Genomic DNA, 17,681 nt, shown 5'->3' with positions numbered 1-17,681 from the left:
TAGCCACCTTCTCCTCCTCTGAGATCCTGTTGAAATGCTGCCTCCTCCTTGAAGCCCTCCTGATGGGACCCTGAGAAGCACCCCTAAACTCTTGCAGCAAGTGCCAATGGCAGGAAGCACCCTGGGTGCCCTGATGGTCACCTCTGGGTACATAACGGGCTGGGGCACGGGATCTGTTGTTTACATGTTGACTGTCCCCTCTGGACTGTGAGTTCTGTTAGGGCAGGGGCATCGTCCATCTGGTTCATTACTGAATTCCTGACGCCTGGCACAAGGCAGATGATAACTATCTGTTGAAACAGTGGACAGACAAATAATGGAATGACTGAATGAATAAGCGAATGGAGCTGAGCCTGGAGCTTTGGGATGACACGAACGCCTTCCCAATGAGCAGGCAGTGATCTGAATAGCAGTGCTAAGATCACTTTCTCTTTTAAAAAGCACGTGTTTGTCTATTCATGGTGGCATACTGACTCTAGCTGTGGTGCCCATACTCCAGTGTGTACAGGCTTTGTAGTTGCTACACACAGGCTTAGTTGCTTTGCCACATGTGGGATCTCTGTTCCCCAAACTGGGATTGAACCTGTGTCTCTCTCCTGCATTGCAAGGCAGATTCTTAACCACTGGACTATCAGGGAAATCCTGACCAGGGGACGACTTCTTTTCCTTCCAGATAGGGGAGCGGTGGTTCAAGCCAGGCTGCAGACAGCTCTGCATCTGTGAGGGCACCAACAGAACTCGCTGTGTGCCGTGGCAGTGCCAGGCCCAGGAGATGTGCGGTCAGCAGGATGGCACCTATGGCTGCCACCCTCAAGGTGAGCCTGGGGGCTGCCCAAGTGACCTTGAGCGGAGGCATGGTCCTGTCCTAAAGCAGAGAGCTGGGGTATAAGCAGGGGCTGGGGGGTGATTGCCCAGAGTCAAAACAACGCCTTTAAGAACCCAGACAGTGAGGCTGGAGCAGTCCCTGACCTTGACCTCTCCACGCCTCACCGACCACCCCGATGAGCCGTGGGTACCATCACCACGTGGACTGGCCAAGATGGCAGATCAAGGTGACGGCATCCCTGAACACCGTCTCCTGGTGCCCAGGGTCGCCACCTGCACTGTCTGGGGGGATCCCCACTACCTGACATTCGATGGAGCCCTGCACCACTTCATGGGCACCTGCACCTACATCCTGACCCGGCCTTGCTTGTTGAAGTCCCTGGAGAATTACTTCTTTGTGAGCGCCACCAACGAGTTCCGCGGCGGAAACTTGGAGGCCTCCTACGTCAAAGCCGTCCAGGTGCAGGCCTTCGGCATCAGAGTCTGGATGCTCAAAGGCCGCAAGGTCATGGTGAGTGCCTGCGCCCGCCTCCCCGGCCCCACCCCCAGCCCACGCGGCATCTCTGCCCTTCCCCCTTGCCTGCCGTTATGCCTGTCCGGCAGACACCGAAACCTCAGTTTCTGAGACACACCCGCTATCCCCCGCCCTGCCCCCTACCTGCTCCCTGGTCTCTGCCCCGTTGTTATCCTGTCCCTGGAGCCTTTCCCTACCTCGTCCTCCCTACCTCTGTAGCTGGATGGTCGCCAGGTGGCTCTGCCCCTGTGGTTTGCCCACGGCCGGATGACCGTGAGGTCCAGTGGCTCCTTTATCCTCCTCTACACGGACTTCGGGCTTCAAGTTCGCTATGACGGGTACCACCTGGTGGAAGTGACCGCTCCCTCTTCCTACGCCGGCCGGCTCTGTGGGATGTGTGGTGAGTTCCCTGGGCACGTGCAGGCGAAGTGGGGGCCACAGGCAACCCAAGCCTCTCAGGTATCTTGCTCATCCACACGTGAACAAGTGCTTGGCGATCTGTTACTCGGTTGAGGGCATTGTGTGTGAGGGTATGCGTGAAGGGAAGCCAAAGATGAAGGAAGAGAAAAGGCTTCTCTTGGAGAGAGGGTGGCTTCTCGGTCCTAGGACCGAGCCTGCAGCCTCTCTGACTGCTCGGTCCCCCAGGGAACTACAACAACAACAGCCTGGACGACAATCTGCAGCCTGATAAGAGACCTGCTGTCAACTCCGTGCGCTTGGGGGCCTCCTGGAAGCTAAATGAGTTATCTGAATCTGGGTGAGCCGGGAATGGGGAGAGCGGGGAGCTGGACCGGGCAGGGAGCTGCCTGCTTGGCAGGCAGCGTGGCGGTGTCCCCAATCTCTCCTGGAGTTGATGGAAGGTTGTTCTGACCTCCCACACCCCTGCCTGCTGATTTCTCCCGGGCTTCCTGACCTGTCTCTGGGGAAGTCCACCCTGAGATCTAACCTTTCTCCTTCCTGCTGCATCTGCTGACCTTACCACTCAAGGCCCTCACTCTGTTCTCCTCTCCCACCCTGGTTCCCCTTCCCGCTTCCCTCTCCATGTCTGCTTTGGCTTTTGGGAAGAGTCCTCTGATCCTAAATCCCTGTCCCTTCCCCTCCTCCTCTGTTAGCTGCTTTGCTGCAGATGCCAGGCCCCCCAGGTGCCTGGAAAAGAATGCAACTGACCCCTGGAGTAAGAACTGTGATATCTTAGTGAATCCTCAGGGTAAGCCACACAGGGGCCCCTGTTTGCTCCCCCCCACCCCCCAGGACAGGAGACAGAGGAGGGGGGCTGATCATTGAGGGAGGGAGGTGAGACAGGAAGTTGAGACAGCAGAGGGGATGCGGAGGCAGTGGTCACCTGGGGGCACTGATGGATCTGTGGGGTTTTTTTTGCATCTCAGGCAGTAGGTTCTTAATAATCATGGGTTTGGATGGAAGTGGATGTTGACTTTGCCCCAGAGCAGGCTTGTGGTTCCGCTTCCTCCCGAGGCTCACTCTCACCTACCTCGTTTCATCCACCAGGACCCTTCTCCACATGCCACAGGGTGGTGTCCCCGCAGGCCAGCTTCGCCAGCTGTGTGTACGGCCAGTGTGGGACCAAGGGCGATGCCTTCACCCTGTGCCGCTCCCTGCAGGCCTACGCGTCCCTGTGCGCCCGTGCCGGCCAGGTCCTCACCTGGCGGAGCAGCACCTTCTGCCGTGAGTGACCTAGCGGAGTCCCCTGAGCCCCGCCCTCTCTCCCTCTCCCTCAGTTCTGCTCCTCCGCTCTCCCCTTCGCAGCCCGGCCCCCAGCCCCCATGTGGGACGCCCTCTGTCCCCCACTCTCCAGTCTCTTGGAGCCCAGCCCCCATCTTCCCCTCGACTCCCTCCGCTGAGAGACCCCGTCTGACTTTCACCTCACCAATGGCACTAGTGGGAAAGAACCTGCCTGTCAATGCAGGAGACGTAAGAGATGCAGGTCGGGACCTAAGAGACCTGGGTCAGAAGACCCCCTGGAGAAGGGCATGGCAACCCACCCCAGTATTCTTGCCTGGAGAATCCCCGTGGACAGAGCTATAGTCCATAGTGTCACAAAGAGTCAGACCTGAAGCGACTTACCAGCACCAAAAAGTTCTGACCTCATTTGGCTGCTCTCTCCTTCTCGTCTTCCCCAGGTCACCCGTGTGATGACCTTTCTTCCTCTTTCCCAGGAACCCTTTTTGTTTTCTTTTAATTGTAGCAAAATATACAGAACACAAAAATTACCATTGTAACAAATTTTTAAGTGTCCAGTTCAGCAACATTAAGTGCATTCACCTTGTCATGCAACCATTATCACCATTGTTTCCAGAACTTTTTCTTCTTCCCGAACTGAAACTCTGTCCCCATTAAACACAGGTCCCCATCCCTCTCCCCCCAGCCCCTGGCAAGCATCATCTACTCTCTATCGCTATGCATCCGAGGACTCTAGAGACCTCATCTAAGTGAAATCACACAGTATTCATCTTTTTGTGACTAGCTTATCTTAGTATGACTTTCCTGGTGGCTCTGACAGTAAAGCGTCTGCCTACAATGCGGGAGACCTGAGTTCAATCCCTGGAGTGGGAAGATCTCTTGAAGAAGGAAATGGCAACCCCCTCCAGTATTCTTGCCTGGAGAATCCCACGGATGGAGGAGCCTGGTAGACTACAGTCCATGGGGTTGCAAAGAGTCAGACATGACTGAGCGACTTCACCTTATCTTAGTATAATGTCCCCAAGGCTCACCCATGTTGCAGAGGGCACCAGGGTTTCCTTCTTTGTAAGGCTGAATCATATTCCATTGTGTGGACGGACCCCTTTTTGTTCATCCGTTCAAGGAGCACTCTTGAAAAATTTATTTGTCCTGTATCGTTTGTAGGATCTTAGTTCCCCCGCCAGGGGTTGAACCTGTGCCCTCAGCCGTGAAAGCGAGGAGTCTTAACCACTGAACTGCCAGGGAATTCTCTCTTAGGAATTCTTTTTTTTAAATCCATTAAAAATATTTAATTTATTCATTTAATTTGGCTGTGCTGGGTCTTCGTGGCTGCGCAGGTTCTTCTCTAGTTTCCGGGCTTGGGCTTCTCTTTTCGGTGGCTTCTCTTGTTGCAAAGCACGGGCTCTAGGGCACGTGGGCTTCAGTAGTTGTAGTGGGTGGGCTCAGTAGTTGCGGCTCCCAGGCTCTGGAGCACAGGCTCAGTAGCTGTGGCGCACCGGCTTAATTGCTCGGCGGCACGTGGGGTCTTCCCGGATCAGGGATAGAACCCGTGTCTCCTGCATGGGCAGGCGGATTCTTAACCACTGGACCACCAGGGAAGCCCTTAGGAGCTCTTCAGGCCCCAAGGTCAAGAGAGCTGGAAATGACTCTTCCTTCCTACATGCCAATCTCTTCTTAGCTCTGAAGTGCCCGTCAGGCAGCAGATACAGCCCCTGCGCTGACCCCTGCCCGGGCACCTGTCTCAGCCTGAGCACCCCGTCGTACTGCCCATCTTCACTGCCCTGTGCCGAGGGCTGTGAGTGTCAGAGAGGCCACATCCTGAGTGGGACCACCTGTGTGCCCCTCAGCGAGTGTGGCTGCACCAGCCCCGGGGGCGCCTACCACCCGGTGAGAAGCCAGACTGCAAGGGGGCCTCCATGAGTTGGGGGCCAGAGGGCTCAGAGCCTGCAAAGAGGTGGGGAGGGGCAGTGCTGGGGGCTGAGAAGCAAAATTCAGAAGCCTGGAGCTTGAGAAAGGCTGGTGATGGAGGTGGGAGGCTGAACGAAGCTGACCTCTTGGGGGCCCCGGGGTGCGGTGGGTGGGGGCAGGCCTCCATCCCTCTCCAGCTTCCAAGTTTCTATCGGCTCCACTGATGTCCGCGCCCCACAGGTTGGGGAGAGATGGTACACGGACAGCACGTGTTCTCGGCTCTGCGCCTGCTCCATCCACAACAACATCTCCTGCCTCCAAACCTCCTGCAAGCCTGGCCAGATGTGCTGGCCCCGCGATGGGCTGATGCGGTGCCGGGGGGCAGGTAGGAGGCCCACCAAGCGTGGAGGAGGACCTTCAGCCACCAAAACTGCCCCTCCGTCCAGGAGGGCTCCTCGGGGTTCACTCATGGCTCCCATGGTAATCGTGAACTCGGGATGTTATAAGTCTCTCGCAGGCTGAGCGGCACCTGCTCCACCTCCTCGGGTCTTGACTCTTTTCTTTGTCCCCTCCCCTTCTGAGGCTTCCTCTCCTCCACATCCTTTCCTTGAAGGTAGGGAGAAGGCCTGTTCTTGCTAGAGGCTGGACCACTCCACAGCCGCCTTTCTGTCCTCCAGGGATGGGAGTGTGCCAGATCCAGGACAGGTCCCAGTACATAAGCTTCGATGGCAGTTACCATGCCGTCCGGGGCGCCTGCACTTACGTCTTGGCGAAAACGTGCCACTCCACCATGGACCTGCCTTTCTTCAAGATCAGTGGCAAGAATGGGAAGCAGCAAGACCAAGCCCACACTTTCTACCTCCGCAAGGTCTACGTACACGTCTTTAATACTCTGGTCACCCTGAAGAAGGACCACGTGCTGGTGAGCGGGGCGGTGGTGGGGGGAGGACGTGGGCTCTGGGGACGGGACTCTGGTCCTTCCTGCTGCTCACGGGTCCTGCCTTCCTCTCTAGATCAATGGCACATGGGTCCCCCTGCCCGCGACCTCCCAGATCCGGGGGGTCAAAGTCATTTCCAGGGATGGCTACATGGTGCTCACCATCAGCATTGGGGTGGAAGTCAAGTTTGATGGCAGTGGTTTCCTTGAGATCGAAATCCCTAAAGCCTATTATGGAAAGGTGAGGAAAACATCTGGGTCACTTTGTAGGGGTGTCAGCCTGCAGGAAGCGGGGTGCCCGACTGAAGAGTCACTCCCCAGAATGGGAAAAAGCTGCAGGGAGGCGGGGTGCCTTTCTCTTCGGAGTAGAAAGGGGGTGGCAACCACAAATGCCCTCTGCCATCCCCGGTGCGGAAGATCCCTCTTTCCTCTCTGCCCACCCAGACCTGCGGCATGTGCGGGAACTTCAACGGTGAGGAAGAGGATGAACTACTGATGCCTAATGATGAGCTAGCCCCAGATGACATCACGTATGTGGACAGCTGGCAAGATAAGGAGATCGACCCAAGGTAATTGTCCCCAAAGACTCTCTCCCTTTGTTGGCATAGGAATGCGAGTTGGGATTCTAGACCGTATGGCCCACCCAGGATGGAAAGACTGGAGTGGTCCTCTATGCGTATCGCTTGACAGGGGGTGGCCTCTGGGTCTTCCTGTCTTGGCTTCAAACCGTGGGAGGTGACAGGGGCTACGTGGAAAGCTGGTCAGAGCCCAGGCCAGCTTCCAGGTGAAGACAGGGGTGGTCTAGAGGGCGGTTTGGGAGCGCCAAGTCGTTTTCATAGATGAGGCCGTGGCTGTCCCTGTGATGACCCCCTTTCCCTTCCCAGTTGCCGAGATGATGACAAGGCCGAAGAAGAATCGGAAGAGCCAGAAACGACCTGCCAGCCAGCTGACCTGGAGAGAGCCAAGGAGCAATGCCAGTCAGTCTTTCAGACTCCAGGCTGGGCAAGGTGTGCCAGCCGCGTGATCCTCAGTCCCTTCTTGGTCAGATGCACCGACAGCCTCTGTGAGTTTGGAGGCCTGAGCAGCACCCTCTGCCAGTCTCTGCAAGCCTTCGCGACCGCCTGCCAAGCCCGGGGCATCAGGCCTCCCATCTGGAGAAACAGCAGCTTCTGCCGTGAGTGTCCCCTCCGGCCACCCCTAGACTGCTCCCAAACCTTCTTTTCATCTGTGTGTGTCTCTCTCTTTTTAAAAATGTGAGTTTGGTACTTCTTTAAAAAAAATTATTTTTATTTTTATTTATCTGGTTGCACCAGGTCTTAGTTTCAGCCTGCTGGATCTTTAGCTGCAGCACGTGGGATCTGGGCTTCCCTGGTGGCTCAGACAGTAAGGAATCCGCCTGCAGTGCAGGAGACCTGGGTTCGATTCCTGGGTTGGGAAGATCCCCTGGAGGAGGGCATGACAACACACTCCAGTATTCTTGCCTGGAGAATCCCCATGGACAAAGGAGCCTGGTGGGCTATAGCCCATGGGGTCGCAAAGAGTCGGACACGACTGAGCGACTAAGCACACACACACGTGGGATCTAGTTCCCTAATCAGGGATCAGGCCCCAGCTCCCCTGCATTGGTAGAGTGGAGTCTTAGCCACTGGACCACCAGGGAAGGCCCCCATCTGTGGAGCCCTGAAAGCTCCTCCATTCTTCTTTTTGGTGTTTCCTGACCTATTTCTGGAGAAGGCAATGGCACCCTACTCCAGTACTCTTGCCTGGAAAATCCCATGGATGGAGGAGCCTGGTGGGCTGCCGTCTGTGGGGTCGCACAGAGTCGGACACGACTGAAGCGACTTAGCAGCAGCAGCAGCAGACCTATTTCTGGCCTCATTTTCTCTAATGTGGACCATTTACAGTAAGCTCTTAGCCGGTGCCCCCATCACAGGACGGCACAGGCTGCTTCTTAGCACTGTCATTCCAAAGGATATGTGATCATGTTACACCCGAGAGCCATTGCGCCTGCAAGTCCGCGCTCCTCTCCGCAATGTTTGAGATCCTGTGAGCTGTCCACCCCCAACTCCCCCTGTTCCTTGTGACCGGCATCACCTGCGACAAACCATCCTGTTCCCCACGTGGGCCTCGCTTTCCCACACCCCTTCCTGCCTTCATACACACCCTTCCTTGCACTCCGAAAGTTCTTTCTTCTCCTCTCCTGGCAGATTCCAAGGCATTCTTCTCTAACTCTTTCCTTTAAATTTTTTTTTTAATTCTTATTCACGAATTATATTCTTCTACCCTTTAAAAGTATACAATTTGGGGATTTCCCTAGTGGTTCAGGGGTTAAGATTCCGCTGCAGGGAATGTGAGTTCGATCTCTGGTCAGGGAACTAAGAGCCCACATGGATTTTCAGTATCTTCACAAGGTTATACAACCAGCACTGCTATTTAATTTCAGGACTTTTAAAATTTTAAAACAATAATGTGTTTTTCGTATGTGCTGCATTCCTATGGTTCAAAATTTTTTAAAGTATTAGAAGATTCCCAGTGAAAAGTCTCTTTTCATCCTGACTCTGGGGCCCAGGCCCAGCCTGCTCTTATCCACATCTGAGTATTTTTCCAAAAGTCTTTTCTATCTGCACATACAAACAAATGCAAATTTATTTCCCATATTTTCTTACCAACAACAGACAGGACACAGTCGTTTGTACCTCATTATTTTTCACTTGGCTGCCCTTCCTGGTCAGATATGTAAAAAGTATCCTTCCTCTCTTTTGCAGACACGTCATAATTCATTTGTCATGGTTTATTTAACTAGTTTCTATTGATGGACTTCCTAGTTGTTTCCAGTCTTTGGCTATTGTAAGCAGTACTTCGATGCATAACCTTACGCAGATGCAGGTTTCTATGTATGTGTCTCTTATCTGTAGGATAAATTCCTAGCAGTGGAATTGTTGGATCGAGGATTGTGTGGATTTATGCTTTTGAGAGATCTTGCCAAATGGCCTTCCATAGAGGTTGAGGCATTTACATTCCCACCAGCAACACACGAGACTGCCCATTTCCCCGCAGCCTCGCCAACACAGAGGATTATCATGCTTTTGGATTTTTGCCAATCTGATAAGTGAAAGATAAAAAGAGTCTTAATTTGTATTTTTCCTATTATGAGTGAGGTTGTGCATTCTTTCATACATTTAGGAGCCGTTTGGATTTCCCTTCCTGTGATTTCTTCCTACCTATTCACCATTTTTCCACTGGTTTGTTGCCCTTTATTGAAATATTTTATAGATGTCCTTTGTCTGCTACAGAGAGTAGCCAGCCCTTCATTAGTGCTATGAGTCAAAAAATTTTTTCCATGTCTTTTTTTTTCATCTTTGGCTTTTTATTTTTTTACCATGCAGAACCATATATATATATATATATATGTATATGTATTTCTGAGGTCAGATCTAACTGTCTTTGTATTATGGCTTCTGCATTTTGAGCCCCAGTTACAAACGCCTTCCCTACTCTGAAGTTAAAAAAATTTGCCTACATTTTGCCCTAGCATTTGTATGGTTTCTTTTTTCGTATATTTAAATATTTTGATCCGTGGGGATGTATCCTGGTGTGTAGGGTGAGAACTCAATCAACTTCATGTTTATTTTTTCCCAGCGTTATTAAATGACCAGTCTCTTTTCCACTGACTCAGATGTCACACTTTATATTAAATCCCATGTGTATTTGAGCTCCTCTTTGGGCTTTTTCTCCTCCTCCACCGCTCCATTTAGCTTCATTTACTAGCAACACAATGTTGTGATCGTTGAGAGTTTAAGCAGTGTTTAGATTTCTGGCAGGGACATTTAGTTTTTTTTGTTTGTTTGTTTTGGTTTAGAGTTTTCCCAGCTTTTTCGGTTTGTTTATATCCTCATCTCCACTTTAATGTCATCTTTCCCTATTTAAACAAAAAACACAAAATCCTGTTGGTATATTTTATTGCTATCATATTAAATGTACAAATTATCTTAGGGAGGGAATTCCTGGGCAGTCCAATGGTTAGGACTACAGGGTGCGCAGGTTCGATCCCCAGTTGGGGAACTAAGACCCCGAACGTGGCCCCACGCGACCTAATAATGGTAATAAAATTAATTTACGGAGAACTGACATCTTCATGTTGTGGACTCTTGCTGTCTGTGAACGTTTCCATTTGTTTGCAACTACTTCTGCTCAAAGGGCTTTATTTAGCTCCCCCAGCAGAGTGAGTCCCTCCCTGCCCTGGGCTCCTGTCATGCCGGTACACAGGCCAGTCACATGCTTGCTGACCAGATGCACCAAGGTCACGCTGCACGTGCTGCCCGACTACAGGCTCGCACGCCAAGACGGGAGGACCATTCTTGCTCTATTCTGTCCTCAGGCCCACCATGGAGCCCACGCTCAGTCCATGTTTCTCCCCCACCCTTCCAGCTCTGGACTGCCCCCCCAACTACGTCTACACCAACTGCTTTCCCCACTGCCCCCCAACCTGCGACAACCCAGAAGGCCGGTGCAAAGGCTCCAGCGGTCCCTCCGTCTGCCAGGAGGGCTGCGTCTGTGAGCCCGGCTACGTGCTCAAGGAGCGGCGGTGTGTGCCCAGGAGTCAGTGTGGCTGCCGGGACGCCCGGGGCAGATTCCTCCCCGTGAGTGGGGAATGGGAAGTAGTGGGGGGCCACCCACACACCTTCAGGATGCCGCCTTCCCCTGGCCTGTGCCGCTGCAGCTGGCGCTGGGTGTGAAGGCTGGTGGCTGGGCTGGGTGGCCTCCTGCCAGGACTGGGGTGGAAGGTGTATGGTTTGGATGTGAGGACTGAGGCATGGTAGAGTGGCCTTGGTTTGAAGATCTTGGTGGTGCCCCTCATGAGTCACAGGGCTTCTGTGACCTCAATTTCCTCATCTGGAAGATGGGTTCAGCTGTACCTCCTGAGACACTTAGCACAGTGCCTCTAGGGAGCGGTATAGGGACATAGGGTGCGATGGCACTGGAACTGCCTCTGGCCTGTGCCAAGTGAGCTGTCAGACTGTGGGCTTAGACTGAAGTCGTCAAGGAAAGAGAGCTGGCCCTTCCCTCCTCACTCCTCCTTTTTCCGCGGCTGCAGGAGGGTAACGCGTGGTTCTCCAACAGCTGCTCCCAGAGGTGTACCTGCGGGGCAGGAGCCATTCAGTGCCGGCCCTTTGCCTGCCCCGAAGGCTCCCGGTGTGAGATCAACGAAGACGACAAAGAAATCTGCAAACCCTACAGTAAGGGGGCCCTTGGGAGGTGCAATCGGGGGGCGCCCAAGCTGGGGGCTCTGGGGAGAGGAAGCTGCTGACGTAGACAGAGGTGGGCTCTCACCTCTTACCAGCTCCCTGATCGCCTGCAGATTCTCTCTGGGATCTACCTTCAGGGCAAAAAGAGTGAACCAGGCAAGGGAGATCCTCTCAAGCTGGGAGAGGTAGAGGGTGGAAATATCAAGTTCAGGGAATAGGAGGCACTGGGGGCAGGTGGGTGAGGGGCCCTGGGGGGCCGTTCCACTGGGCAGGGCCATTCCTCCTCAGTGCTGGCTCTTCTTGGCAGAGTCGGAGCGATGCACGGTTTATGGGGACCCCACTTACCGCACGTTTGATGGCCTCGGCTACCGTTTCCAGGGCCGCATGACCTACTACCTGGTCAAGACCGTGGATGTGCTCCCCACTGGCATGGAGCCCTTCATTGTGGAGGGACGCAACAAGATGTATGCGTCTCACAACCCCGTTTTCCTGCATGAAATCATCGTGATGGTCTATGGCTACACGGTCCAGCTCCAGCACGAACTGGAGCTTGTTGTAAGAGCCGGGCCAGGCAGGGTGGGTCGAGGGAGGCAGGTCGGTCCAGGAGAGGCCACCAGGAGCAGGTGGAGCCAGGGCTTCCCGTTCCCTGGGAGGTTCCTGGCAGAGGCTGCCTAGCTGTAGAAATCAGAATCAGTGCTGCACTTACCTCCTTGGGAGCCCAAGGTGGGCAGGAGGATTTCAGGTACGGTGCGGGGGAGGTGGGGCAGTGGGGAGAAGGGAAGATCCGACAGTCAGTCTGAAGAAGCACCAGAGATGCCCACCTGCCAGTTGTTGTTTTTTTTTTTTGCAAAGAAAGGGATTGCAACAGGAGCAGACCTCAGAGATGCTTTTGGCATTCGGGATAGTAAAGCTTCTTGGAATTTCCTGTTGCAGAGAATGATGGAACCACAAGGTCCCGAGATGTGCAGAGAAGCGGAGGCCAATGCAGCAGAGAGTCACCTTTTTAAATATAATTTTATTTATTCATTTAGTTTTGGCCGCACTGGGTCCTCGTTGCTGCACACGGGCTTTCTCTAGTGGCAATGAGCGGGGCTACTCTTCGTTGCAGTGCTCAGGCGTCTCATTGCAGTGGCTTCTCTTGTTGCAGAGCACAGGCTCCAGGTGCTCGGGCTTCAGGAGCTGCCACTCATGAACGCGGTAGTTGCGGCTCCCGGGCTCTAGAGCTCAGGCTCAGTAGTTGTGGCGCACAGGCTCAGTTGCTCCGCAGTATGTGAGATCTTCCCAGACCAGGAATTGAACCCACATGGCGCTTGTGGTAAAGAACCTGCCTGCCAGTGCAGGTAGACATAAGAGACATGGGTTTGATCCCTGGGTCGGGAAGATCCCCTGGAGAAGGGCATGGCAACCCACTCCAGTATTCTTGGCCTGGAGAATCCCATGGACCGAGGAGCCTGGTGGGCTGCAGTCCATAGGGTCGCACAGAGTCGGACACGACTGAAGCGACTTAGCATGCACGCATTCCTGCATTGGCAGGTGGATTCTTTACCACTGAGCCACCAGGGAAGCCTGAGAGTCACTTTGATTCAGGCTTCCCTGCGGCTCCCATCTGCCTCCTCCAGGTCAATGGTCAGAAGGTGACAGCCCCCTATGAGCCCGTCGACCAGCTGCGGGTCTCCCTACGAAGCGATCGCCTGTTTGTGATCACGGACTTTGAGCTGGTGGTCAGCTTCAACGGAAAGAACAATGCAGGTACCTGAGTGTGGGAACCAGTGGGCCAAAGGGAGCCTTCCTGGGAAGGGGGAGGGAAACTGCCTCTTAGACAGGCTGGGCTCCGTGAGAGGGCCCCTGCCTGCGAGCAAGGCCTCAAGCTCCGGGAGATGGGAGACGACCCAGGAGGGGTGGGGAGGGACTAGGTGTGGTGTGGGGGGTCTCACTCCTGGGCCCCCTCCTCCCGCAGTGATCTCCCTGCCCCTCACTTACCGGAAGCTCGTGCTCGGCCTGTGCGGCAACTGCGACCAGAACAAGAGGAATGACTTTATGCTGCCCAACGGGGCCGTCACCCAGAACCTCCTTGCTTTTGGCAACAGCTGGGAGGTAAAGATGACCGAGGGAAGCTTGCCCCGCGTCTCAAGGTGAGAGGGCTGGGGCTCAAAGCAGGGAGGCCCTGACCTGGGATGGGGGGTGGCCGGCCAGGGTGGGCGTGAGCACCAACCTAAAATCTGTTCACACAAGCTCACCCGCACTTGCTCAGCAGAGGAGGAGCCCTGAGACCGAGGGCTCAGACGGGCCTGATTCTTCTCATCCCATCACATCTTTCCTCTCCCGCCAACTCCGGGGCACCCGCCCTGTGGATCTTAGCCTGTGCCCGGGCCCTCCCCTCCCTGGTTCCTTCAATCGCAGCCCTGTGGGCCTCACCTGGATCTTCACTGTCTCTGCCCAGGGCTGTACAGGAGGAGGAAGTGAAAGAGGAAGCGGCGCTAGGCTTTCTTGATGTGTCGGGATGCCACCCGGAGGAGCTGCAGCTCATCAACCGCACCCAGGCGTGTGGGGTGCTGGCGGACCCCGAGGGCCCCTTTGCTGTCTGTCACCAGACTGTGGCCCCCGAGCCCTTCCTGGAGTGAGTCGGGGACCCGAGACCCTTTATCCAGCTCCTGTGGCCTGTTCTCTGACTGGCTCTCTGTTGGGCACAATTCTGTCCGTAGTACCTTGTCACACACACGCACACACATCCCCACGGCGCACCGGCCCACTCTCTGATGGGGCTTCCAGGGCCTCTTCTGTAGGGCTGGGTCTCCTGGCCTCCCTCCCCGTGTCTGACAGTCCCCAACCTGTCCCTGCTGTCCCCCAGGCACTGTGTGTCTGACCTGTGTGCCACCCGCGACCCCAAGGAGCAGGAGGGGCTGCGTTGCCAGGTCCTCAGCGGGTACGCCAGCATCTGCCAGGAGGCGGGCGCCACCCCGGCCAGCTGGCGGGACCACACCCACTGCGGTGAGGCCCTGACCTGCCCCAGCAGCTGGCCCCTGACCCCCTCAGCTCTTTCCACTCCCTGTTCTGCTCTGAGCCCCCACAGCTGCCCCCACCTTGGCTTTCCCTCTTGGTTCCCCCAGCCCTAGACTCTCCCCCTTGTCAATGTCCTCCTGACCAAACCCCTTCCCTGCCCTAACCCCCATCACCCCGGCCCACTCCTTTCTGCCAAGGCCCACCTTTGATCCTCCTCATGAGTTAGTGCCACAGACAAAAAGACTCACGAAGCCGGTCCTCCCTGCCTCTAGCAAGCTCTGTGCTCTGTTGGGTGACCTTCTTCTCCATACCTGGAGGGGCCTACCCCTGCTCAGCCACTTTCTGACTATGACTGTGTCCTCTCAGCCTTGTCATGTCCAGCCAATACTGTCTACCAGAGCTGTATGACACCCTGCCCGGCCTCCTGTGCCACGCTGGCAGCCCCCCGGGGCTGCAAGGGCCCATGTGTGGAGGGCTGTGCCAGCCTCCCGGGCTATGTCTACAGCGGAGCCCAGAGCCTCCCCCTGGCCCACTGCGGCTGCACCGAGAACGGCATCTACTACCAGGTCAGGGCTAGAAGTGGGAGACCCCAGGGGAGCGCAGGGGTGAAAGGACAGCCCAACCCTGGAGGTCAAGCAGGCGCCCCTGCTTCCCGGGCCTTTTCCCTCTCCAGCAGGGGGACAGCTTCGTGAATGACGACTGCTCCCAGCGCTGCACCTGCGCGCGCACGGGGTTCCTGCTATGTGAGCCCCTCGGCTGCAGCCCTGGGGAGGTCTGCACGCTGGGGAACCTCACTCGTGGCTGCTTCCGAGGTGAGCCGGGATGGGCCCTCAGCGTCCAGCTGCCCTCATCCCCTGTAGGGGCAGGGGAAGGGGGAAGTCCCTGGACTTGGAACAAACCAGCCCTTTCAGTCCTGGGAAGAGCCCATCTCATCAAGATCAGGACGCTCCTGCCATTTCATTTTCTCTCTCTCTCGGGAGGGACAAGGCAGAGGCCCTGTCTTCTGAGCCTCTGCTCTCTGCTCTGCATTCGTGTCTCAAGATCTCCTTTAGTCCTTAATCAGCACTTGGGGTGGTGAGCATAGCATTCCCACATTATAGGGTAAAGAAAATGGAGTTCAGAAGAGGGTAAGCAGTTTCCCCAGATTTCGGGGGTATAGAACCAGGACTGGAAGCCTGGTCAGCGGACCCCAGCAAATGTCTCTGGGAGAAATTCTTCCCTGGTGTCCCAGCCCCCAGGCCCCTCTTCCTGGCTCTGAGTGTCCTCCCAGAACCCCCTCCCACTTGCTTCCATCCTTGCAGACAGCCCGTGCCTACAGAACCCCTGTCAGAATGATGGGCGGTGCCGGGAGCAGGGAACGCACTTCACCTGTGAGTGTGAACCTGGTTACGGGGGAGACCGTTGCATGGAGCCGCAGGATGTACCTCCCCCTGAAAAGCCAGGCAAGAACTTCACCCCAGACCTGTATCCTCACAAGCTCCTCTCACCTTCCGCCCCAACAATGGCCGCAGAATAAGTCCATGTATATAATATTAACCTGCTGCTGCTGCTGCTAAGTCGCTTCAGTCGTGTCCGACTCTGTGCGACCCTGTAGACAGAAGCCCACCAGGCTCCCCGGTCCCTGGGATTCTCCAGGCAAGAACACTGGAGTGGGTTGCCATTTCCTCCTCAATGCATGAAAGTGAAAAGTGAAAGTGAAGTCGCTCAGTCGTGTCCAACTCCTAGCGACCCCATGGACTGAAGCCTACCAGGCTCCTCCGTCCATGGGATTTTCCAGGCAAAAGTACTGGAGTGGGGTGCCATTGCCTTCTCCAATATTAACCTACAGTATCTATTATAGATGTATGCGTGTGTATGTGTGTCTTAGTTGCTCAGTTGTGTCCAACTCTTTGTGACCCCATGGATTATAGCTCACCAGGCTCCTCTGTCCATGGGATTCTTCAGGCAAGAATACTGGGGTGGGTTGCCATTCCCTTCTCCAGGGGATCTTCCCAACTCAGGGATCGAACCTGGGTGTCCCTCATTACAGGCAGATTCTTTACCCTCTGAGCCACCAAGGAAGCCCATAGATGTATAGTAGATAGTATATTATCAATGTCTTATATTACTATATGAGATGTAATAATATAATATTTGGATATGATCCCTAAAGATTAGCAAGATCAGTATCTTCAAAGAATCTCAGAGTCCCTATGCCCTACACACTCTGGAATCTTCTCTCTGACCCTGAGCTCCCCACTTCTGTGATCTGTATGCCTCACCCTGTTGTTGTTCCCCTCTCTTGTGCCCTCTTAGCCTCCCTGGTACTGTTTATTAGTTTTCTCCATCCCAAATTATAATTCCCATGTGCCTCTGCACCAGCAATTCTCCAACTGTGATTGTGCCTAAGATCAGGGTGGGGCAAGGTTGTCTCTGGGACTCAGCCCCAGAGACATGGATTTGGTAGGTCTCCGTGGGGCCTCAAGATGCCTGCATTTCACAAGCTCCCAGGTGACTGATGGAAGTGATATCAGGGCTACTCTTGGAGAAGCACTGACCCAGCTGATACCCTGGACTCTGGGGGACCAGCTGGGTGAACATCCTCCTGAAGGGTTTGTGGGAGTTGTGTGTCCGCCGGGAGCAGGAGGGCGGCACCAAGGTCTTGAGAGCCCTGGGAGTGGTGGCTTCCTGGAGGGAGAGCCAGGACCCAGAGACGTGCAGGGTGGCAGCTGAGGACCGGAAGGGAGTATACCCCTCACCTCTTATTCCACACCTCTATTTCTGTTCCCTGCACCCCAGAAGCATCCAACTTTGCCTCCATCCTGTTGCCATTGCTGGTGCCCATGGTGGTCATAGTGCCAGCGGCGGTGACCAGAGGATGCATTTCCAGGAGGAAAGGGAGGAGGTGAGTTTCTGGAAAGGGGCAGAGGAGGGCCGGCTAGGGGGAGCAAACACGGGGAGTGGGTGCTGACCGTCATCACCGGTGTGTTTCGCCCTCTAGGGAGAAAATGTGGAGCCAGACCAGAGGCAAGCCGCCACATGCGGGTGAGCCCCAGCCCCACGGCCCACAGCTTTGGCGCCCGGCCTGAGGCTGCCTCTTATCCATGTTTTCTTTTTCCTCAGATTTTAGTCCAGAGCAAGCCCTCAGAGTCGCTCAGTTCTGAGTTGTCCACAGAAAAAAGAGAGATAAAATTATTTATTTTTGAGATGTGAATTTCCACATGATTCTGGTGGAGGAAGGGTCTGTGAGGTGGACCGTGGTGGGGAGAGACAGAAGGGAAACGCAGGCCCGGGGACCTAAGGCTGGATGCTCCAGAAAGTGTCCACAGGGAGAGTAACCGAGGTCTGAGGAGGTAAGGGGCTGCCTGTCCCTTAGACAAAGTCCCGTGAAGGGCTTCAGGGATACAGGAGAAAAGAGGGCACCCCAGGAATCCTAGTTCTTGTAGGTCTTGGCCTCTGAGCTTCCCACTTGGGTAAGTGAAAGGTGATCCTGAGGTTTTATGTTTCTAATGATGAGATTAAAGCTCTGGGCAGAGGCTCAGGATGGGAAATGTGGCTTTTTCCAAAGGGTGAA

At 54.9% G+C, this 17,681-nt stretch overlaps 1 protein-coding gene across 1 annotated transcript in view; it reads left to right on the top strand.

The window, feature by feature from the left end:
• The window catches only part of ZAN (zonadhesin), a 35,917-nt gene extending 18,901 nt beyond the window's left edge, over positions 1-17,016 (top strand). The window contains 24 exon segments of the mRNA XM_070363098.1: positions 674-819; positions 1,090-1,336; positions 1,559-1,739; positions 1,985-2,096; positions 2,452-2,546; positions 2,846-3,022; positions 4,716-4,924; positions 5,186-5,330; positions 5,623-5,867; positions 5,959-6,123; positions 6,327-6,451; positions 6,767-7,056; positions 10,311-10,522; positions 10,978-11,119; positions 11,436-11,683; positions 12,748-12,877; positions 13,086-13,260; positions 13,569-13,745; positions 13,977-14,051; positions 14,495-14,648; positions 14,650-14,694; positions 14,802-14,940; positions 15,430-15,570; positions 16,910-17,016. Coding sequence (XP_070219199.1) covers positions 674-819; positions 1,090-1,336; positions 1,559-1,739; positions 1,985-2,096; positions 2,452-2,546; positions 2,846-3,022; positions 4,716-4,924; positions 5,186-5,330; positions 5,623-5,867; positions 5,959-6,123; positions 6,327-6,451; positions 6,767-7,056; positions 10,311-10,522; positions 10,978-11,119; positions 11,436-11,683; positions 12,748-12,877; positions 13,086-13,260; positions 13,569-13,745; positions 13,977-14,051; positions 14,495-14,648; positions 14,650-14,694; positions 14,802-14,940; positions 15,430-15,570; positions 16,910-17,016 — 3,882 coding nt within the window.
• Positions 17,017-17,681: the final 665 nt, after the last annotated feature.

Source organism: Bos mutus, chromosome 25, assembly GCF_027580195.1.
Source record: "Bos mutus isolate GX-2022 chromosome 25, NWIPB_WYAK_1.1, whole genome shotgun sequence".
Taxonomy (NCBI): Eukaryota; Metazoa; Chordata; class Mammalia; order Artiodactyla; family Bovidae; genus Bos; species Bos mutus.
This window is presented reverse-complemented; position numbering and strand designations above follow the sequence as displayed.